The 17,218-nt window shown below is 40.0% G+C and overlaps 1 protein-coding gene and 1 long non-coding RNA gene across 2 annotated transcripts in view; one reads left to right on the top strand and one right to left on the bottom strand.

The window, feature by feature from the left end:
• The window catches only part of TNFAIP6 (TNF alpha induced protein 6), a 47,011-nt gene extending 36,320 nt beyond the window's left edge, over positions 1-10,691 (top strand). Inside the window, exons 5-6 of the mRNA XM_089689351.1 lie at positions 3,906-3,946; positions 7,973-10,691. Coding sequence (XP_089545477.1) covers positions 3,906-3,946; positions 7,973-8,118 — 187 coding nt within the window. The 3' untranslated portion in view covers positions 8,119-10,691. The remainder of the gene's footprint in view (positions 1-3,905; positions 3,947-7,972) is intronic.
• LOC149452454 (uncharacterized) overlaps positions 1-17,218 on the bottom strand; it is a 99,810-nt gene that overhangs the window by 68,768 nt on the left and 13,824 nt on the right. The gene's annotated exons all lie outside the window — the stretch shown is intronic.

The following is a 17,218-nucleotide window of genomic DNA, read 5'->3' as shown; positions in this document are numbered from 1 at the left end:
GCTCTTGAGGGTTAGAGAAGATCCAGCTACCCTTGGCCTGTTTTATGCTCCTGGGCCCCTTATTAGCTAGGGACATGATGTGAGATATTGAGGAGCAGAACCCTAACCTTTCATACAAATGGACAAAATAAAATACTGTACATTTTTATATTTAAAATATTATTTTGTTAACTATGTGCTGTCTGTGTAAGAAAACAAGTTCAGGCAACAGTGTCGGCTCTCAGTGACATGACTTTGTAGACAAGTCATGCTTGGAGACACAGAGTGCTACATCTGTATAGAGTAGACCTAAAGCAGAACTAAACTCTCTCAATCAACATTAACTCTTTTGAATCTTTATGCTGCTAGCATTAGTAAATAGATAAGAAGGTATTGTATTTTTTGGTTTTAAGTTTTTTTTTGTTTTTTTTAAACATTTCTTCAGCTGCTTCCTAATTTTCTAGGCCAAAAAAAGTCGCATGTCCTAGAAGTCTTCATGGCATTTTTTTTCTTTCCATCTGAAGGAGGGGCTTTCTCAGCTAAGTGCACCCTTCTGCCTGCATGCCTGCGCTAGGGCAGATGGATTCCAGGACGTTGAACTCCGCTTTAAGATGTATTATGATTACATCAAGCGGCCAGGTCATGCTAAGAAATGAATAATTGTATATAAAATAATTGAATTATATAATGACTATGACCAACAGTCTGGTCATCAGTGTTCTATGAGTAAGTAGAATGCAGCAGAATTATATTATGTTCAAGTCCAGTGATCAGGTAAAATTTGTATTATAATTTTACATATTAGACAGGTGATTTCAGTAGTTGTAGTGTGCAATGTCCAGGTGGTATTATAATAAAACCATATTTAGATCCTGTCCAGTGGTTAGGTTATGATGAGAGGTGTAAAGTTCTATTTCTGTATGGAGTACATTATAAATAGAATATGTTTGCACTGATTTTGAGTAACTTCTACATCCCATAATATTTGAAAGGATCAGTTCATGCAAAGGTAATATTTTAATATGAAATAATAATTAAAGGGAGTTGAGACACCAAATTGACTCAATAGGTAAGCAAAGCTAGAGACTCAAGAAGAGAGATTTACCCAAAAGAGTTCCAAAGGGTAATGGATTGAGAAATGGTTGCATGGTTTAACTCTCTAGCATCTTCTAAAAACAGAAATATCATTTTGGAGTGGAATGATCCTCTAATGCAATTTAGGAAAACAAAACTTTAAAATGCTTGCTATTGACAACGCCTACAATTTACATGTCTACAATCTTACTTTTTAACTTTATTGTTTTCTGACTGGCTCTAGGTCAGAGATTCAGAAATGCTTTCACATCCCATTCCATAAATAGCAGAAAATATTACAACTTACTTGACTACATATACACTGCTCAGAAAAATTAAAGGAACACTTTGAAAACAGATCAGATCTCAATGAGGAAAAATATCATGCTGGATATCTATACTGATATGGACTGGATAATGTGTTAGGAACGTAAGGGTGCCCCATCGTTTGATGGGAATGAAAATTATCAACCTACAGAAGACTGAATTCAAAGACACCCCAAAAATCAAAATGAAAACATGATGCAGCAGGCTAGTCCATTTTGCTGAAATTTCATTGCAGCAACTCAAAATGGTACTCAGTAGTTTGTATGGCCCCCACGTGCTTGTACGCATGCTGTCTGGACATGCTCCTAATGAGACGACGGATGTTGTCCTGCGGTATTTCCTCCCAGATCTGGACCAGGGCATCACTGAGCTCCTGGACAGTCTGAGGTGCAACCTGGCGGCATCGGATGGACCGAAACATGTTATCCCAGAGGTGTTCTATTGGATTTAGGTCAGGCGAGCGTGGGGGTCATTCTAATGTATCAATTCCTTCATCCTCCAGGAAGTGCCTGCATATTCTCACCACATGAGGCAGGGCATTGTTGTGCACCAGGATGAACTCAGGACCCACTGCACCAGTATTGGGTCTGACAATGGGTCCAAGGATTTCATCCGATACCTAATGGCAGTCAAGGTGCCATTGTCTAGCCTGTAGAGGTATGTGCGTCCCTCCATGGATATGCCTCCCCAGACCATCACTGACCCACCACCAAAACTGTCATGCTGAATGATGTTACAGGCAGCATAACATTCTCCACGGCTTCTCCAGACCCTTTCACGTCTGTCACATGTGCTCAGGGTGATCCTGCTCTTATCTGTGAAAAGCACAGGGCACCAGTGGTGGACCTGCCAATTCTGGTGTTCAATGGCAAATGCCAATCGAGCTCTATGGTGTCAAGCAGTGAGCACAGGGCCCACTAGAGGGCGTCAGGCCTTCAGGCCACCCTCATGAAGTCTGTTTCTGATTGTTTGGTCAGAGACATTCACACCAGTGGCCTGCTGGAGGTCATTTTGTAGGGTTCTGGCAGTGCTCATCCTGTTCCTCCTTGCACAAAGGAGCAGATACCGGTCCTGCTGATGGGTTAATGACCTTCTACGGCCCTGTCCAGCTCTCCTAGAGTAACTGCCTGTCTCCTGGAATCTCATCCATGCTCTTGAGACTATGAGACACAACAAACCTTCTGGCAATGGCACGCATTGATATGCCATCCTGGAGGAGTTTGACTGCCTGTGCAACCTCTGTAGGGTCCAGGTATCGCCTCATGCTACCAGTAGTGACACTGACCGTAGCCAAATGCAAAACTAGTGAAAAACAGTCAGAGAAGATGAGTAGGGAAAAAAATGTCAGTAGCTTCCACATGTAAAACAATTCCTCTTTTGGAGGTCTTCTCATTGTTGCCCATCTAGTGCACCTGTTATATAGTTACATAGTTAGTTTGGCTGAAGAAAGACAAAAGTCCATCCAGTTCAACCATAAAAAAAAGTTATAATCCTATACCCACAGTTGATCCAGAGGAAGGCAAAAAACCCTGCAAAGCATGATCCAATTTGCTCCTACAGGGGAAAAATTCCTTCCTGATCCCCTGAGAGGCAATTGGATATTCCCTGGATCAACTTTAACTATAAGTGTTAGTAATCAGTTATATTCTGTGTATCCAAGAAACAATCCAGGCCTTCTCCACCACTGATTCCCCCAGTTGTACCCCCCCTAGTATGTATGATGCATGCATATTCTTAGCCCCCAAGTGCATGAGCTTACATTTATCAACATTAAACCTCATTTGCCACATAGTTGCCCAATTAAACAGTGCATTGATGTCGGCTTGTAAATTGAAGACATCCTGTAAGGATGTTATTCCACTCCACAGCTTGGTGTCATCTGAAATGGGATTTATAATCCCAGACCCTATATCGTTTATAAATATATTAAAAAGTAAGAGTCCCAACACTGAACCTTGGGGTACACCACTGACAACACTAGACCATTCAGAGTATGAATCATTAACCACTACTCTCTGAATACGATCTTTTAGCCAGTTTGCTATCCATTTACATTACGTATTTTTCCAAGCCTGTAGACTTTACCTTACACATTAGCCGTGTGTGGGGAACTGTGTCAAACGCTTTTTCAAAATCCAAGTATACCACGTCCACCGCCACCCCTCTGTCCAATTATACCACGTCCACCGCCACCCCTCTGTCCAAGGTTTTGCTCACCTCCTCATAAACAGAAATCAGATTTGTTTGACAACTTCTGTCTTTCATGAATCCATGACCTGCTGTTAAACTTAATTAGCACGAAAGCAGCTGAAGCTGATTAACAACCCCCTCTGCTACTTAACTGACCAGATTAATATCCCAGGAATGGAATTGACTTGATGCTATACTCTGATTAAAAAGTATTCCTTTATTTTTTTTGAACGGTGTATATTAAACTAGTTTTGTTTTTTCTTATATATATATATATATATGTGTTTTTAACTGTAAATGCTATTCATGAAAGTAAACTATTCTTGTTTTTACAGGATTTGTGGTGACATACTTCCAGATGACATCATTAGTACAGGTATGTATCAAAATATCACAATTATTGGTAATTAGAATGGCTAAATAATAAAACACCAAGGGGTTGATATACGAAAGGCAAATAGACTGTACACTTTGCAAGGGTAGTTGCATGCTGCAAGGGCATTTGCTCCAGAACATAGTAAATGAGGGGAAGCTATGCTGACTTCGACCATCCAATCATGCGCAAGCAAAATGCTATTTTTTTATTGCCTTACATGTGATTGGGTATTCCTTGCAAAGTGAAACTTAATTTCATTTACTAAGATCTGGAGCAAATGCCCTTGCAGAGTGCAGTTGCACTTGCAAAGTGCACAGTCTATTTGCCTTTTGTAAATCAAATGCAATATGTATAGTCTTTGTAACTGATTAATTTATCACCCTGTAATACAAAAAAAAACTGAATTGTGTCATTACTTACCGGTATCTCAAATTCATTTTTTTTTTTCATTTTGCTCACACTCATTGGCCTTTCACATGTGTAGCCTACTGAACCATTTGAACTTGTAGCTCGTAATGCCTTGAAGCCCAGGACAAATTTAGCAGCATCAGTGTGAGATGAATAACCTGACAATAACTCTGTGGGGTCTATTCATAGAGATTTTCACCATTGAATCCAATTAGGAAAATGCATGAATCTTGGATGAAAGTTGTGTGAATCTTGGGTGAAAAAAAATTATAAATGGACCGATATGACTAATTTGCATGTCCCAAAACGTTTAGTTTTTAAGGGCATATAGGACTTTTATTTGACACTGTTTTAATAAAAAATAGTTTCATATAGATCCCATTAGGTGTGACATGCACCACATCCCCTTATATAAATAATTATCCAAATAATTTGTTTTAATAAAAACCCTGTTCTTTTTTTCTATTAGAGGCTGACAAATCTTAAAAAATGTAGAAACAAATATTATATTTGTTCAATGCTGTAATTGTGGATACCGATTACAGTATGAAATCAGTGAACACTACCACTTTGTTATGGCGTATTTTGTCAAACAGGCCTGCAATCATATGTCATAGCTGACATAGTGATCACATGATCAGAAACCACTCTGATTGGTTTATGATCCTCAGTGGGTACCAGTCCTATCAATGACATCTGGGATTGAGAACCACCAGACTCACAAAGTGTTGACTGATGGCTCTCAAAGGGAGCATTGTACTGAGAGTTATTATTACAGAATGCACACAGTAAACTATATATTTTAGAAAATGGCTAATAAATTAGCATTACAATTTTCCTAGCCTTACCTTTCCTTTCCTGTGGAAATCATAAGCCACACAGGTCAGCCCAATACATTACAGCCAAGGACTGAGTCTCTGTTTTGTGCAATCTTAGGTGTTTTACAGCAAAATTAGGGATATAATACAAACAGTGGTCTGGGTCTCTGGCTGGTCAGGACCTCTGACCAATTGGATAGGTTCTTAAGAGGCACCTTTATCGATGTCTGACCCTCTTCAAAAGCCATATCTTATTTAAAAGGGAATCTACTCTATAACGATCCCAGATTTACGAATGTATGCACAGAAGAAATAAATGCAATTTGCTCAGAAAAAAATGCTATGGCATTGCTTTGGTCTGAGTTTTTTTCAATAATTTCCCAAAATAACAGATGAAGCTCTACACTGCTTTCTGAGAAAGTATTATAGTGCCAGAATTTGAGGTGTTAAGCTACATTTCCACTTCAAACTCTGCAACTAACAAATCTATGGCACACTTGAGTTCCCAACTACATAGAGTCAAACGCTCACTTTAGTAATGAACAAAAAGATGTTTCTTTTTTTTTCCATAATGGTATTTTTTAGATTTAAAGCTGAACTCCAGGCCTGCAGCTACATACATGTATACAAATCATATATAGGAATTGTTTTACATTGCAAGTGGATTTGCAATTCTGTCAGCTAGTGTTGTGGTCTAGGCAATCCTAATGGATCCAGATCCTTTATCTCTAGTACAGCAGCTGCACTGCAAAGCACTGCCTGATTGGACAGTGAAGGAGCAGCAGCAGACTGATGAGGTTGTCCCTCTTCTCACATTGCTCTCTCTTTCGGTTAGTATGTTCCCTGTCAGCACATGCGTATGCAGCAGAGTTTGGCAAGGCCATAGTGCTACCCCTCCATTTCCCAGCTGCTACTGTGCAAGGAATTATTTAAGACTAATACCAAGACAAATTCAAGTACCTGCACTAGTCACATAACTTTATTTTTTAAACTGAATTCTTAATTGCATAAACTATGTTTTATATTTCATCCTGGAGTTCTCCTTTATTGGCCTAGACCACCCAAAATTGATATTGTAGTTTAAAGCATGGTTCTTCTGCCTGGAGTTCTGCTTCAGACCAACCAGATTTGATATATTTGTTTTTTAGCATGTGCTGGAGTGTTAATCCACCCAACAGTTGTTCATAGCTCTCAGAGACTCTGGTTGTGAAATCCATGTGCTCGAGTTTCCAGCTTTGTGTACATGTGGCTACAGTTTTGACAAAGTCCCATTCCCTTTGCTGGAGTTTTCATGTAGTCCATATTGTGTGGGAACACTCCCTTTTACAATAGTGAGACGCTTCAAAAAATCAATTAAACCAGAAATCTAACTTTTTGTTAGAGTTTGTTTTTTTTTTACACTTTTGCCTTTTGGTCAAGTTTTACTTCTGTATGTGACACCATTGGCGGGATTTTCCTTAATTCTTGGCCCTGTGACAGCTGTGCATGGTTCTTAAATTTTCCCTGGGACATAAAAACATTGGCATCATACTGTCAGAAGATCTAGCCCTTCCTCATTCTACTACAAATGTTTTTTTTTGCCTGTGGCCCTGCTGGCAAGATTTCCTGTCACTCCGTGTCCTGATAGGAAATGAGGGGAAATCTCGCTAACAAGGACCACCCCACTGCAAGGGATAATTTTTTTATCTGCCTGCAGTTGGGCTTTAAAAAAAAGAAAATCATCATTTTAACCACTTGCCCTCCGGAAGATTTACCCCCCTTCATGACCAGGCCATTTTAAGAGATACGGCACTGCATTACTTTAACTGACAATTGCACTGTCATGCAACGCTATACTTAAATGAAAATGCCATTTTTATCCCACAAATAGGGCTGTCTTTTTTTTTTACTTTTTGCTATAAAACATATCCAATACAAAAATTCCAAAAATAAAATTTCTTTATAAACTTAGGTCAAAATGTATTCTGCTACATGTCTTTGGTTAAAAAAAACCCCAATAAGTGTATATTAATTAATTTACATGAATGTTATAGCACCTAAAAATGGCAGTTTATATACTGAAATTTTTATATTTTTTTTATACTAGTAATGGTGGTGATCTGAGACTTATAGCAGAACTGTAGTGGGCATACTGACACTGGGTGGGAACTGACTAGCTGCCACTGACACCTCCTGTGACACAAATACAGTGATCAGTGCTAATAAAAAAGCACTGATCACTGTACTAATGACACTGGGCAGGAACATCTGTGGTGATCAAAGGGTTTAAAAGTGTGCTGTTTTGTGCTTACTGTTTGCTGTTTTACTAGGGGATGTGCTGCTTTCTATCTCTCTGCTTTGCAGAAAGCTAGAAAGTAGCACGTTCCTGCTGAGACCTGTGTTGTTTACGTACAGATCTCTCCCCTGTTAGCTTCTTCACCGATCACCAAGTCCCTCTGGCACCACCAGAGAACTGACCATGCTGGGATGATTGTAATAGGAAAGCAGAGGGACTGACAGGATTACCAGGCATTGCACACAAAGGAAGCAATACAAAGAGAACATGATACTTTTTAATACAAGTGCATGGTACAACATACACATATGAGGTATATGAAATGTTTGGGTAACATATTCTTTAATGTTGAGTTATGATTTTCCCTTTACACAATCTGGAATTTCACATCAAATTCGTAGAAAAAAAGCAGATAACATTTTGGCATGTTATTTTAGAAAGAGTTCAACCCAAACAGAATTGTACAAATATTACAAGCTCTTAGTCATATGTCTCCTAAACCTGTGTTTTTCTTGTTGGTTTCAGGGAATGTCATGACGTTAAAATTCCTGACAGACAGCTCCATCGTCGGAGGGGGATTTAAAATCAAGTACTCGTCTCTGGATCCACCTTCCGAATTCAAACTTGGACCGAGGCTCAATGCAACGTTGGAGGCCATCCCTGCCATTTAAACGCTGAATAAAAACATTAGCACACAAGTTGTTGTGAATGCAGAAATCAAGCAGAATGGTTCAGGCGGTGACTCATCCATCTTCGCTCTGGTGAACGTAGACTGCACTGGGCAGAACGCCAACCCACTTGAAAGGGAGATGACTGAAACACTTAATGTCCAAAAGACTTTGATAAATGACTTCTTTCCATGTAATACAGTTATGATGTTGATTAATTACTGAAAAGCTGGTGCCTCCACATCATCATCACATATGCTGCTGTGTTAAAGAAAACGTCCAGGTAGCCATTGGTGGCCTACTTCTGAAATGGTAGTTTCTTGACTGTTATGATGATTCCTTGACTCCAATGATTCTGTGACCACAAGAAAAAAAACATACAGGGTGCTGGATTTAAATTTTCTAAGATTCACCAGCACTCCAAAAAATGGGGACCACCCTTAACAAAAAGGTAAAGAACCCAGACTGGGAAATTGACACACACACCCCAATGAGAGCACCAAACGTCCAACAGTGCACAGTAATTTTAACTATAAAATAATTTCACAGCAGAATAAAGCCAATTACCTTGGACTCTTGGATGTTTGTTTGACGCTTTCATTAGATTGTATGTCTAATGTCAAAACAATTATGTGGCCAATGAGGTCAGACCTGTATATTGATTGGGGCCAGTGATTTAAACTACTGAAGTCAGAGGATATGCATGACAGCTAACCAACTAGCTGTTTGAGAAGGTTCAACTATGGCGGGCAACACAAGTTTTTGGGTTAACTATATAAAAGAACTAAACTATGCAATATTTATATCTAAAAATTGCCATTTAATATAACCAGAATATTGTTTAAAATAACACACCATATGCACACATCTGAATCTTTGTTCCTGTGTGTGACCATTCTTCCTCATCAGCATGCCAGATTAAGGTAGGTTCTTTCAAGGAAGCTTTGAGCCTTGGTACTTAACGTAAGGAGTATTTAGAAAACTATAACTCAAATTTTCATACTGTTAGGCCTCATGCACACGGCTAATTAGGGCCATGGTGTGGCAAGTAGCTGCGTAAATCACAGACTGTCTGCGCCCAGGGCTGCTCATCCTTCTATAATCACAGTTAACCGCACATTGAGCAAACAGCAAGCACAGATCTAAAATCTGTCATTTCTCCTGATAAAACCATGGGAAGTATGGTACAGAGAGACCTTCTGTGTGATTACTAGGAACTCTCTGCATAGTTAAAACCTACAATATGATCAACTGCTGAGATGACAGGAAAAGCCACCAAAACATTGTAGTAAAATGATAGATTTGTACTGAGAGTAGTAATGCACAATCCCTATCCTACACAACTAAGCAGGAAACACAAGAGAGACATAGATTACGTAAAAATCATCTATGTCTGTCACATGAACAGTACATATATAATTATACAAACTATACATACATTACCACACAGTGATAAGATATACAACAAGCTGATCACATTCATGTAAACATCTACAAATACAATAAAATACCAAATATAAATTACCTATAATATTAGTACCAAACATTTCCTCTAGATCTTTATCATATGGATGTTCAGAACAACTACCAAACCTCTGGATCATGAGACAACAATGGATGATGATGATGACCAGGATGACAACATAGGAAGGATGGAGTCTTTTGCTCATCTAAATGGATATTGTTAGGAGTTCTGTGGTTCATACATGGCCAAATAATCTTTAGAATAAGTCTAACATAACCTAACCAACCTACCTACTGTATATATAGGTAGCCTCAAGGGGACTCATGGAAAGAGATAATTAGGAACTACCACTGTAGGCTTGCCTTTAAAGGGTAAGAAGACTGTCAAAAAAAAGTCCCCCCCTCCCTTTTCCATATTTCCCTAGTTCTTGCAGCGAGAGGCCACTGCAGTTTTCTTTTTCCTTATGCCTGACCGTGTACAGCAGAACCCCTATAGACATCAATACAGTAAGCTTTCTCTTGATATGAGAGACTTGAGGGGAGGGAGTTAGTGAAGGCTGCTGGAAGGGTAAGTACACCTTTATTTCAACGTTTACTCACCCTTTAATACTGCAGTATCCTTGGCTGTCATTCTGATCCACACTTTACCACCAAGTGAGTCATTGACCCTGTTTAGATATGCAGGATGTCAGTTGATTCTTCAGCCTCCACTGGCTGCATACTTTTTCTAAGTCAAATCCTCACCAAGCAGTGAAGACAAGATCAGGTTGACAAACTGATAATTTTCATCTTCAATTGAGTCAACAACAGCAGCTTTCATATTTCTTCTTAAGCCTTCCATATAAAAATTCTAAAGAGGAGTTTAGCAACATCTAAATAATGTAAGGCCCAGTAGCTTTTCTAGTTTGCCATGGTCTCTGTCCACCAAAAAAGTTATTTCTAGATTACGATGGAATGGCTCTGCACTGTCACCTTCTAAACAACCCAAGATTAAAAGTAAACTATTCTGTAAGCACCTCACTATCATGTCTGTATTATCTCTAGAAGTCAGTTGAAAAAGGTAATTTATGTTATGAAGTTGAATATTATTTAATAAAAATATTTCCTTTGAATATATTAGTTGGTTTAATCTATGTTATATTAATATAGAAGCAATGCAATGCCACAGTATTAATTCACCATGTAGTAATGACACCAGAAGTTCACACTAATGATTTAAAGCAAAAGTTCAGTCAAAAATAAAAATGAGTAGCCCATAAAAGGTAAAATAATTAAACAGCTTTTGCTGCAATATTCACCTTCAATCCAGAGATTTCCCCAGCAGTATTTTTTTCTGCTGCTAGATGTTTTCAGTCTGGTGTCCAACATCATTCAGCCTACTTCCTTTAAGCCCAGGTCATCCTGTGCTCACCCCCCACTTGTGACTGGACAATGAAACTGAAAGCAGCAAAGTAATGAGCTCACCTAACTGGCATTCTGCTTTCTCATATATCAGCATGCTTCTTGTCAGCACATGAACTAAATTGACTCCTTGTGCTCCTTCTTCTTCTCACACTCCAGCCCTGCTGTAGAGGGTCTGCAAGAGGCTGACACTTGGTCCAATTCAGGTACTTACTCTGCTTGCATTTAAAAAAATTTAATGAAGAATTATTAAAACAAAGCTACATTAATTTGAGTCTTAATTTGTGTCTTTTATATCTGCCCGGAATTCAACTTTGAATGTTGGATCGTAAACATTTTTGCGGGAGCGTCAGATTCAAAGCTGTAAGCAGCATTCTTAACCCTTAATGCTCAACTCTGGACTCAACCCATTCCCCTTCCCCTGTGCTCCTCCTTTCCCCTTTTGAGACCTCCTGCTCTGTTTTTTTTTTTTTTATAATTCCAATCAGCCTTAAGCATTTTATGGCATTTCCTCCAGGCAGTAAGAGCAAAAAAATCTTTTTTAGTTTAAGAGTTAAGAAATAGGAAGACAAACCCCTTTTCTCACTCCCCTGACAGCTTGCACTTTATTCTACCCCAGCAGTGATGATAGACAGCAGTGGGAACTCATTGAAGGATGCTGGATGAACTCAGATGTGCTCTGTTCTCAGCACTTATGGGTCTATAGTTACAGAAGCTGGGTAAGCAGCAGATCATGGACTCTCTGAATCTGTATGGACTGGAATCATGGCGGTATTAGGGTCCAATAGACATGATTGGGTCTTCATAAGGAGTACCTGCCACTGACAACACTAGCACCTTGGGGGTTGTCAGCCAGCAATGAAATTCAGTGAAAAATAAAAGTGCACCACCACACATTTGCTTATCTCTCTTATCCTTCCCAGAATGTGAGTAATATGTATACCAGATATGCCCAGACATACTTCAGTACTACAGAGTGTACATCAATTACAGATAATCATTTGGTGTACCAAAGCCAATGTGAAACCTTGGGTTTGGTTGGAGCAGGAGTGTGCCTTGATCCCCTTATAATGCCTTCCATGGCTCCCTTCATGTCATTTGAACTCTCTCAAAATATACCTGACAATCGGAGCCACACTAAATTATTTTCCGTTACCAGGAATCTCTATGTGACCCTCATTTATGACCTCAGCACTGGGAGACCCAGAATCCACTGCAAACACCACCAACAAACATCATAGGGGCCTTATGGATGAGGGAACGTTTTTTACTAATTTCCTAAACTCATCAGGATGCCTGTCCCAAGTGGTAATACAAAATCTTCTTGCACCACCCATTTGGTCCACTTACCAACTGCACCAATTTTTGAGGGCTACTGTGGACCAGGTTGGACATCTCAGACCCACTTTGAGGACTTGTGTAGCAGAAGTCATACACCCCTCGCCGACTCTGTCAGATATCCTAGCTCCTTATAGCAACTCCATCAGGTTATGTTCTGTCTATTATTCATAAATAGGAAAAAGAGATAAAAAGATAATTCGCTCCTGCATAAATAGAGAGGGATACTTTGTTTGCCCTGTAAGTTGTCCATAGCAAACAAGTTCCAAGAACAAGGCATTAAGATTCTTTCACAATGGCATAAGGTATTAGTGCTTCTCCACAAGATATACAGTATATATATATATATAATAATATGGCATGTTAAAACTTTTGTTCCTTGCTTTAATGATCAGTAACATTTTCATGGCTGTGTTACGGCCATGATAGTGAAGCCATACAGGTTAGGGTAATGTAGAAAGGTGAAGTGAAGATAACTTGTGATCTGTTTTAATATTTAGAAAGACATTTTAGAGATGCTTTGATGGTAAATCACTCCATCTAGTGGTCAAAGCAAGTGGTACATCAGTATTAAATGTGCCAGCAAGTGTGTATGATCAGAAGTCTGTGTTCAAGGAGCTCTTTTATCTATGCTATGGAGCCCTTATGTACTTTGTGCTCCGAGACAAAATTAACCACAGAACTTTTGGACTATATCCCTGTTTGGTGCAATGAGGACTGACACTGTTGTGCTTGGCTTTTCTGTGTGGTGTGTGACTCTCCCCAGGAATTAAACCTAAAATCCAAAATGTAATATAATACAATTTACCAATCATTAGATGTGATAAATGCATTCGTTAGCTTTTTTCCCCCTTTGTTTTCACCTGGGGATCTAGACACTTTATTAGGGTGCCTTCACTCTGGATGAAGGAGCAAAGGGGGCACATTTGGATAGCAGTATTGTCAGTCTGGGGGGGGGGGGGTTAGATGGACTAGCAGATTTAAATACACTAACAAACTGAAGCCAAGCTCCAGCCTTTCAAAGCAGTTGCAGCAGTTTTGTCTTTCTTTTGGGATAAAGGTTTTACATAAATGAATAAAAGTCGATCGTTGTAGGAACCCCTGTCCGTGTTAAATGAATTGACTCATTCCGCTAACTGCTACATTTATAGAACAGCTTGTACTGTTGAAAACACAGAATTACTGGCAGAATCACCAGATGAAAATAAAGGAAATAATGTGTAAAAAAAGAAAACAAATGCAACCATTACATCTAAGAATTGATAAGCTGTAATATAATATATGGGGGTTTTTAAGGTTTAATGCTGCTTTAAATTTTGAATGGCACCCAACACACACTGTGCACCACAATTTATGATGTAGGCTCTCTTAGGCAATCCTTTATTCTTTAAAATAACAAAAATGTTATAAATACACACATACACACAGTATATTGACAACCGTATTGGGAGTTGGGATGCCTGCCTTTACACGGCTTTGCAGCTATAACAGCTTCAACTCTTCTGGGAAGGCTGTCCACAAGGTTTAGGAGTGTCTATGGGAATGTTTGACCATTCTTCCAGAAGCACATTTGTGAGGTCAGGCACTGATGTCGGACGAGAAGGCCTGGCTCACAGTCTCCACTCTAATTCATCCCAAAGGTGTTCTATTGGTCTAAGGTCAGGACTCATCTATGTCTTTATGGACCTTGCTTTGTGCACTGGTGTGCAGGCATGTTGGAACAGGAAGGGGCCATCCCCAAACTGTTCCCACAAAGTTGGGAGCATGAAATTGTCCAAAATGTCTTGGTATGCTGACACCTTAAGAGTTCCCTTCACTGGAACTAAGGGGCCAAGCCCAACCCCTGAAAAACAACTCCACACCATAATCCCCCCTCCACCATACGTTACACTTGGCACAATGAAGTCAGGCAAGCACCGTTCTCCTGGCAACCACCAAACCCAGACATGTCGATGGGATTTCCAGACAGAGAAGCGTGATTGGTCACTCCAGAGAACACGTATCCACTGCTCTAGAGTCCAGTGGCGGCATGCTTTACACCACTACATCCGACGCTTTGCATTGCACTTGGTGATGTAAGGCTTGAATGCAGCTGCTTGGCCATGGAAACCCATTCAATGAAGTTCTCTACGCACTGTTGTGCTAATCTGAAGGCCACATGAAGTTTGGAGGTCTTTAGCTATTGACTCTGCAGACAGTTGGCGACTTCTGTGCACTGTGCGCTTCAGCATGCGCTGACCCCACTCTGTCATTTTATGTGGCCTATCACTTGGTAGCTGAGTTGCTGTTGTTCCCAGTTCCCACTTTATTACAATACCACAAACAGTTGACCGTGGAATATTTAGTAGCCATGGAATATTTAGAAGTTGAAACCAAGCAGCTTCCAGGTTTTATTACCAAAGCTCAATTGAACAAGCTGAAGTTAAACGCTGATTGGCTACCATGCACAGCTGAATCAGAATCTAAGTGCTCTCGTCTTAGTAAATCTCCCCCAAGTATAGTGTGTGTGGTGTCATTTCTTCAAGTCATGCATGCTGCTCCTTGCTAATACTGACTGTCTGAAGAGGACGCGATGGAGGAGGGGGGGGAAGGACTGGGAAAAGGAGCAATGCCTGCTGCAAGAGGAGGAGGGAGGGAGAGGAGGAGGAGCTGTGCAGTGGCAAAATGGAAGCGGCATGGGTGGACTGGCCCCCACATCAAATTTGTGCTGGCAGGAGTAGGGACATGGGGAAGTAAAGATGCCAGCAGAGAAGTGTTTGTGTATACAGTGTATACAGTATGTATGTATACATATGCAATATGTATGCATGTCATATGTATATTACATTCTCCTGATCCCTGCACTCTGTGTGTTACCCACTCCTGATCCCCCTCCCACTCTGTATATAACACACCTGACCTCTGCATTGTGCATGTTACATTCTGCTGACTCCTGCTTATTATATTCAGGTGCACATTTTAGGTCCCTCCCAGTGTTAGCACCATTTTGCCACACACACCATTCACCATGGCACACTAAATGTCCTGATATTAGCCCCTCCCACCACAACACCACCCATCCTCAGAAATTCTCATTTTTAGACTTTTCCAGGTATAAATATAGGATCAGTCCCATCAAAGCATTGTGCTGATGTGCGCTTCTCCACAGCAAAAGAAGGTAGGACAAGCACAACGTTTATTCAACGCAAAGTGCTTAAATGCATGATGGTGCACTGCAACATCCATAAACGCAAACCAAAATAATCCTTTAAAATTTCCTCTACAAATAAAGTTTTACCACATTAGTTCCAGCACCATTTTAAAAATTAGGTACTTTTTAAACACACTCCCGCAGTGTGTGTACATTTTATAAGCTGACTGTCAGCTTCAAGTGGAAGTGATACAGGCATCTATGTTGACCCTCCTTCCAGTGAATGGACCAAGAAGGAAGCAACGTGTATTAAGTCACTTCCTGGTGCAGCACTGTCATTACCCAGGATTGCTGCCTGGGGACGCAGCTGATGGAACATGATCTGTGTTCCATTGGCTGTGGGGGAGTACATGGGAGTACAGTGGAGACATCTGGGGTCTAATAGACCCCGGATGTCTGCATAAAGAGAATCTGTCTCCTATATGCTATCACATAGGGGGCTATTGGTCCTCTATATGGTAGCAGAAAAGGTATGTAATAAAAGAGGGGGTGTTAAACATTTAGAGAGACAAAGATCAACCAAACCCACATAAACACATACATACAAAAACTGATATGTTGCAGTGCCTACATATGAAAACAGCAATTGCAATACACGTTCTATAGCACCACGCATGCCAGAATGAGATCAGTACTTCTAGGTCCACTATTCATGGTTAACTGATGACCCGTAGGGACTTTAAAAGTGTCTACTATGGAAACTATAAGGTACGCAGTTTGTTGCCATTTAACGGGTGCACGCTATTTCAATAAATTTTAATGGTTTACCAAAAAATGGGTATTTTGAAGTGTTTATGTTCCCTAAAATTGAATAGAAACTATAGGCCAAACTTTTTTTCATTCTGGATAGAGTAACTGAGGGTTATAACCCCTGTCAGATTCCTTGGGCACCCCCAGGTCACCAGAACTAGTGTCCCCATTAGAAGATTTTTCCTCTATTACTTTTCTGGGGATAACCCAAAATGTGTGATTTTCTTTTACTTTCAATGATATTGGTAACCAGGACAGAGGGGGTGAATCTGTTTAGCGGGGGCACAGAGAACAATAAAAAATGACAGGGGTTCTAATTCTTCTCCACTCCGAAAAACTACAAAAAAATTTATCCAAAACTACAAAAAAATTTCACATTTTAGTTATATTTTAACCTGTTGGCGCTGAGCGCATGCAAATATGCATACCCAACTGAAACAAAGGATGTGCTGAGAGTATGCATCCTGCGCGCTCCCATCACATTTACCGGCGCCTCACCGAAAGGTCTATGCGGTTGGGAGCATTCTGATCATGTGACCACCATGATAGCCAATCACGGTGGTCACATGACCCTAAACCCCGCCCCAGATCCCCTTTTAGGGATTTAAAAATAGTGTTGGCCGAAAATATCAGCAGTTATTAGCATTTTTTAGCCAATAACGGCTGCCGAAAATTGCATGATTTTGCCGCAATCTTACCACGTTTAGGGTGCATTTTTCATAGGTCTTTGTGACTCAAACAAATTCATCAAAACACAAGTGTGCATTGTTGGTGGGTTTTCAATGCCTTGTAGATCTGGTTCACACCAATGCAGTTTGTGTTTTGTCTGTTTTGCAGTGCTTTTTGTATGCACGTTTTTTATGCATTTTTCTATGTGTTTTGCATTTTATTAATTTTCTTTTGGCCAATTTGTTGCTGGGCAGATTAAAAATGCATCCAAAATGCAACACATGCATTTTT

The sequence above is a fragment of the Staurois parvus genome, unplaced genomic scaffold (genome assembly GCF_062004578.1).
Source record: "Staurois parvus isolate SC_StPar_1 unplaced genomic scaffold, SC_StPar_1.0 ptg000471l, whole genome shotgun sequence".
Taxonomy (NCBI): Eukaryota; Metazoa; Chordata; class Amphibia; order Anura; family Ranidae; genus Staurois; species Staurois parvus.
The sequence above is the reverse complement of the archived record's forward strand: the minus strand, read 5'-3'. Positions and strand labels throughout refer to the sequence as shown.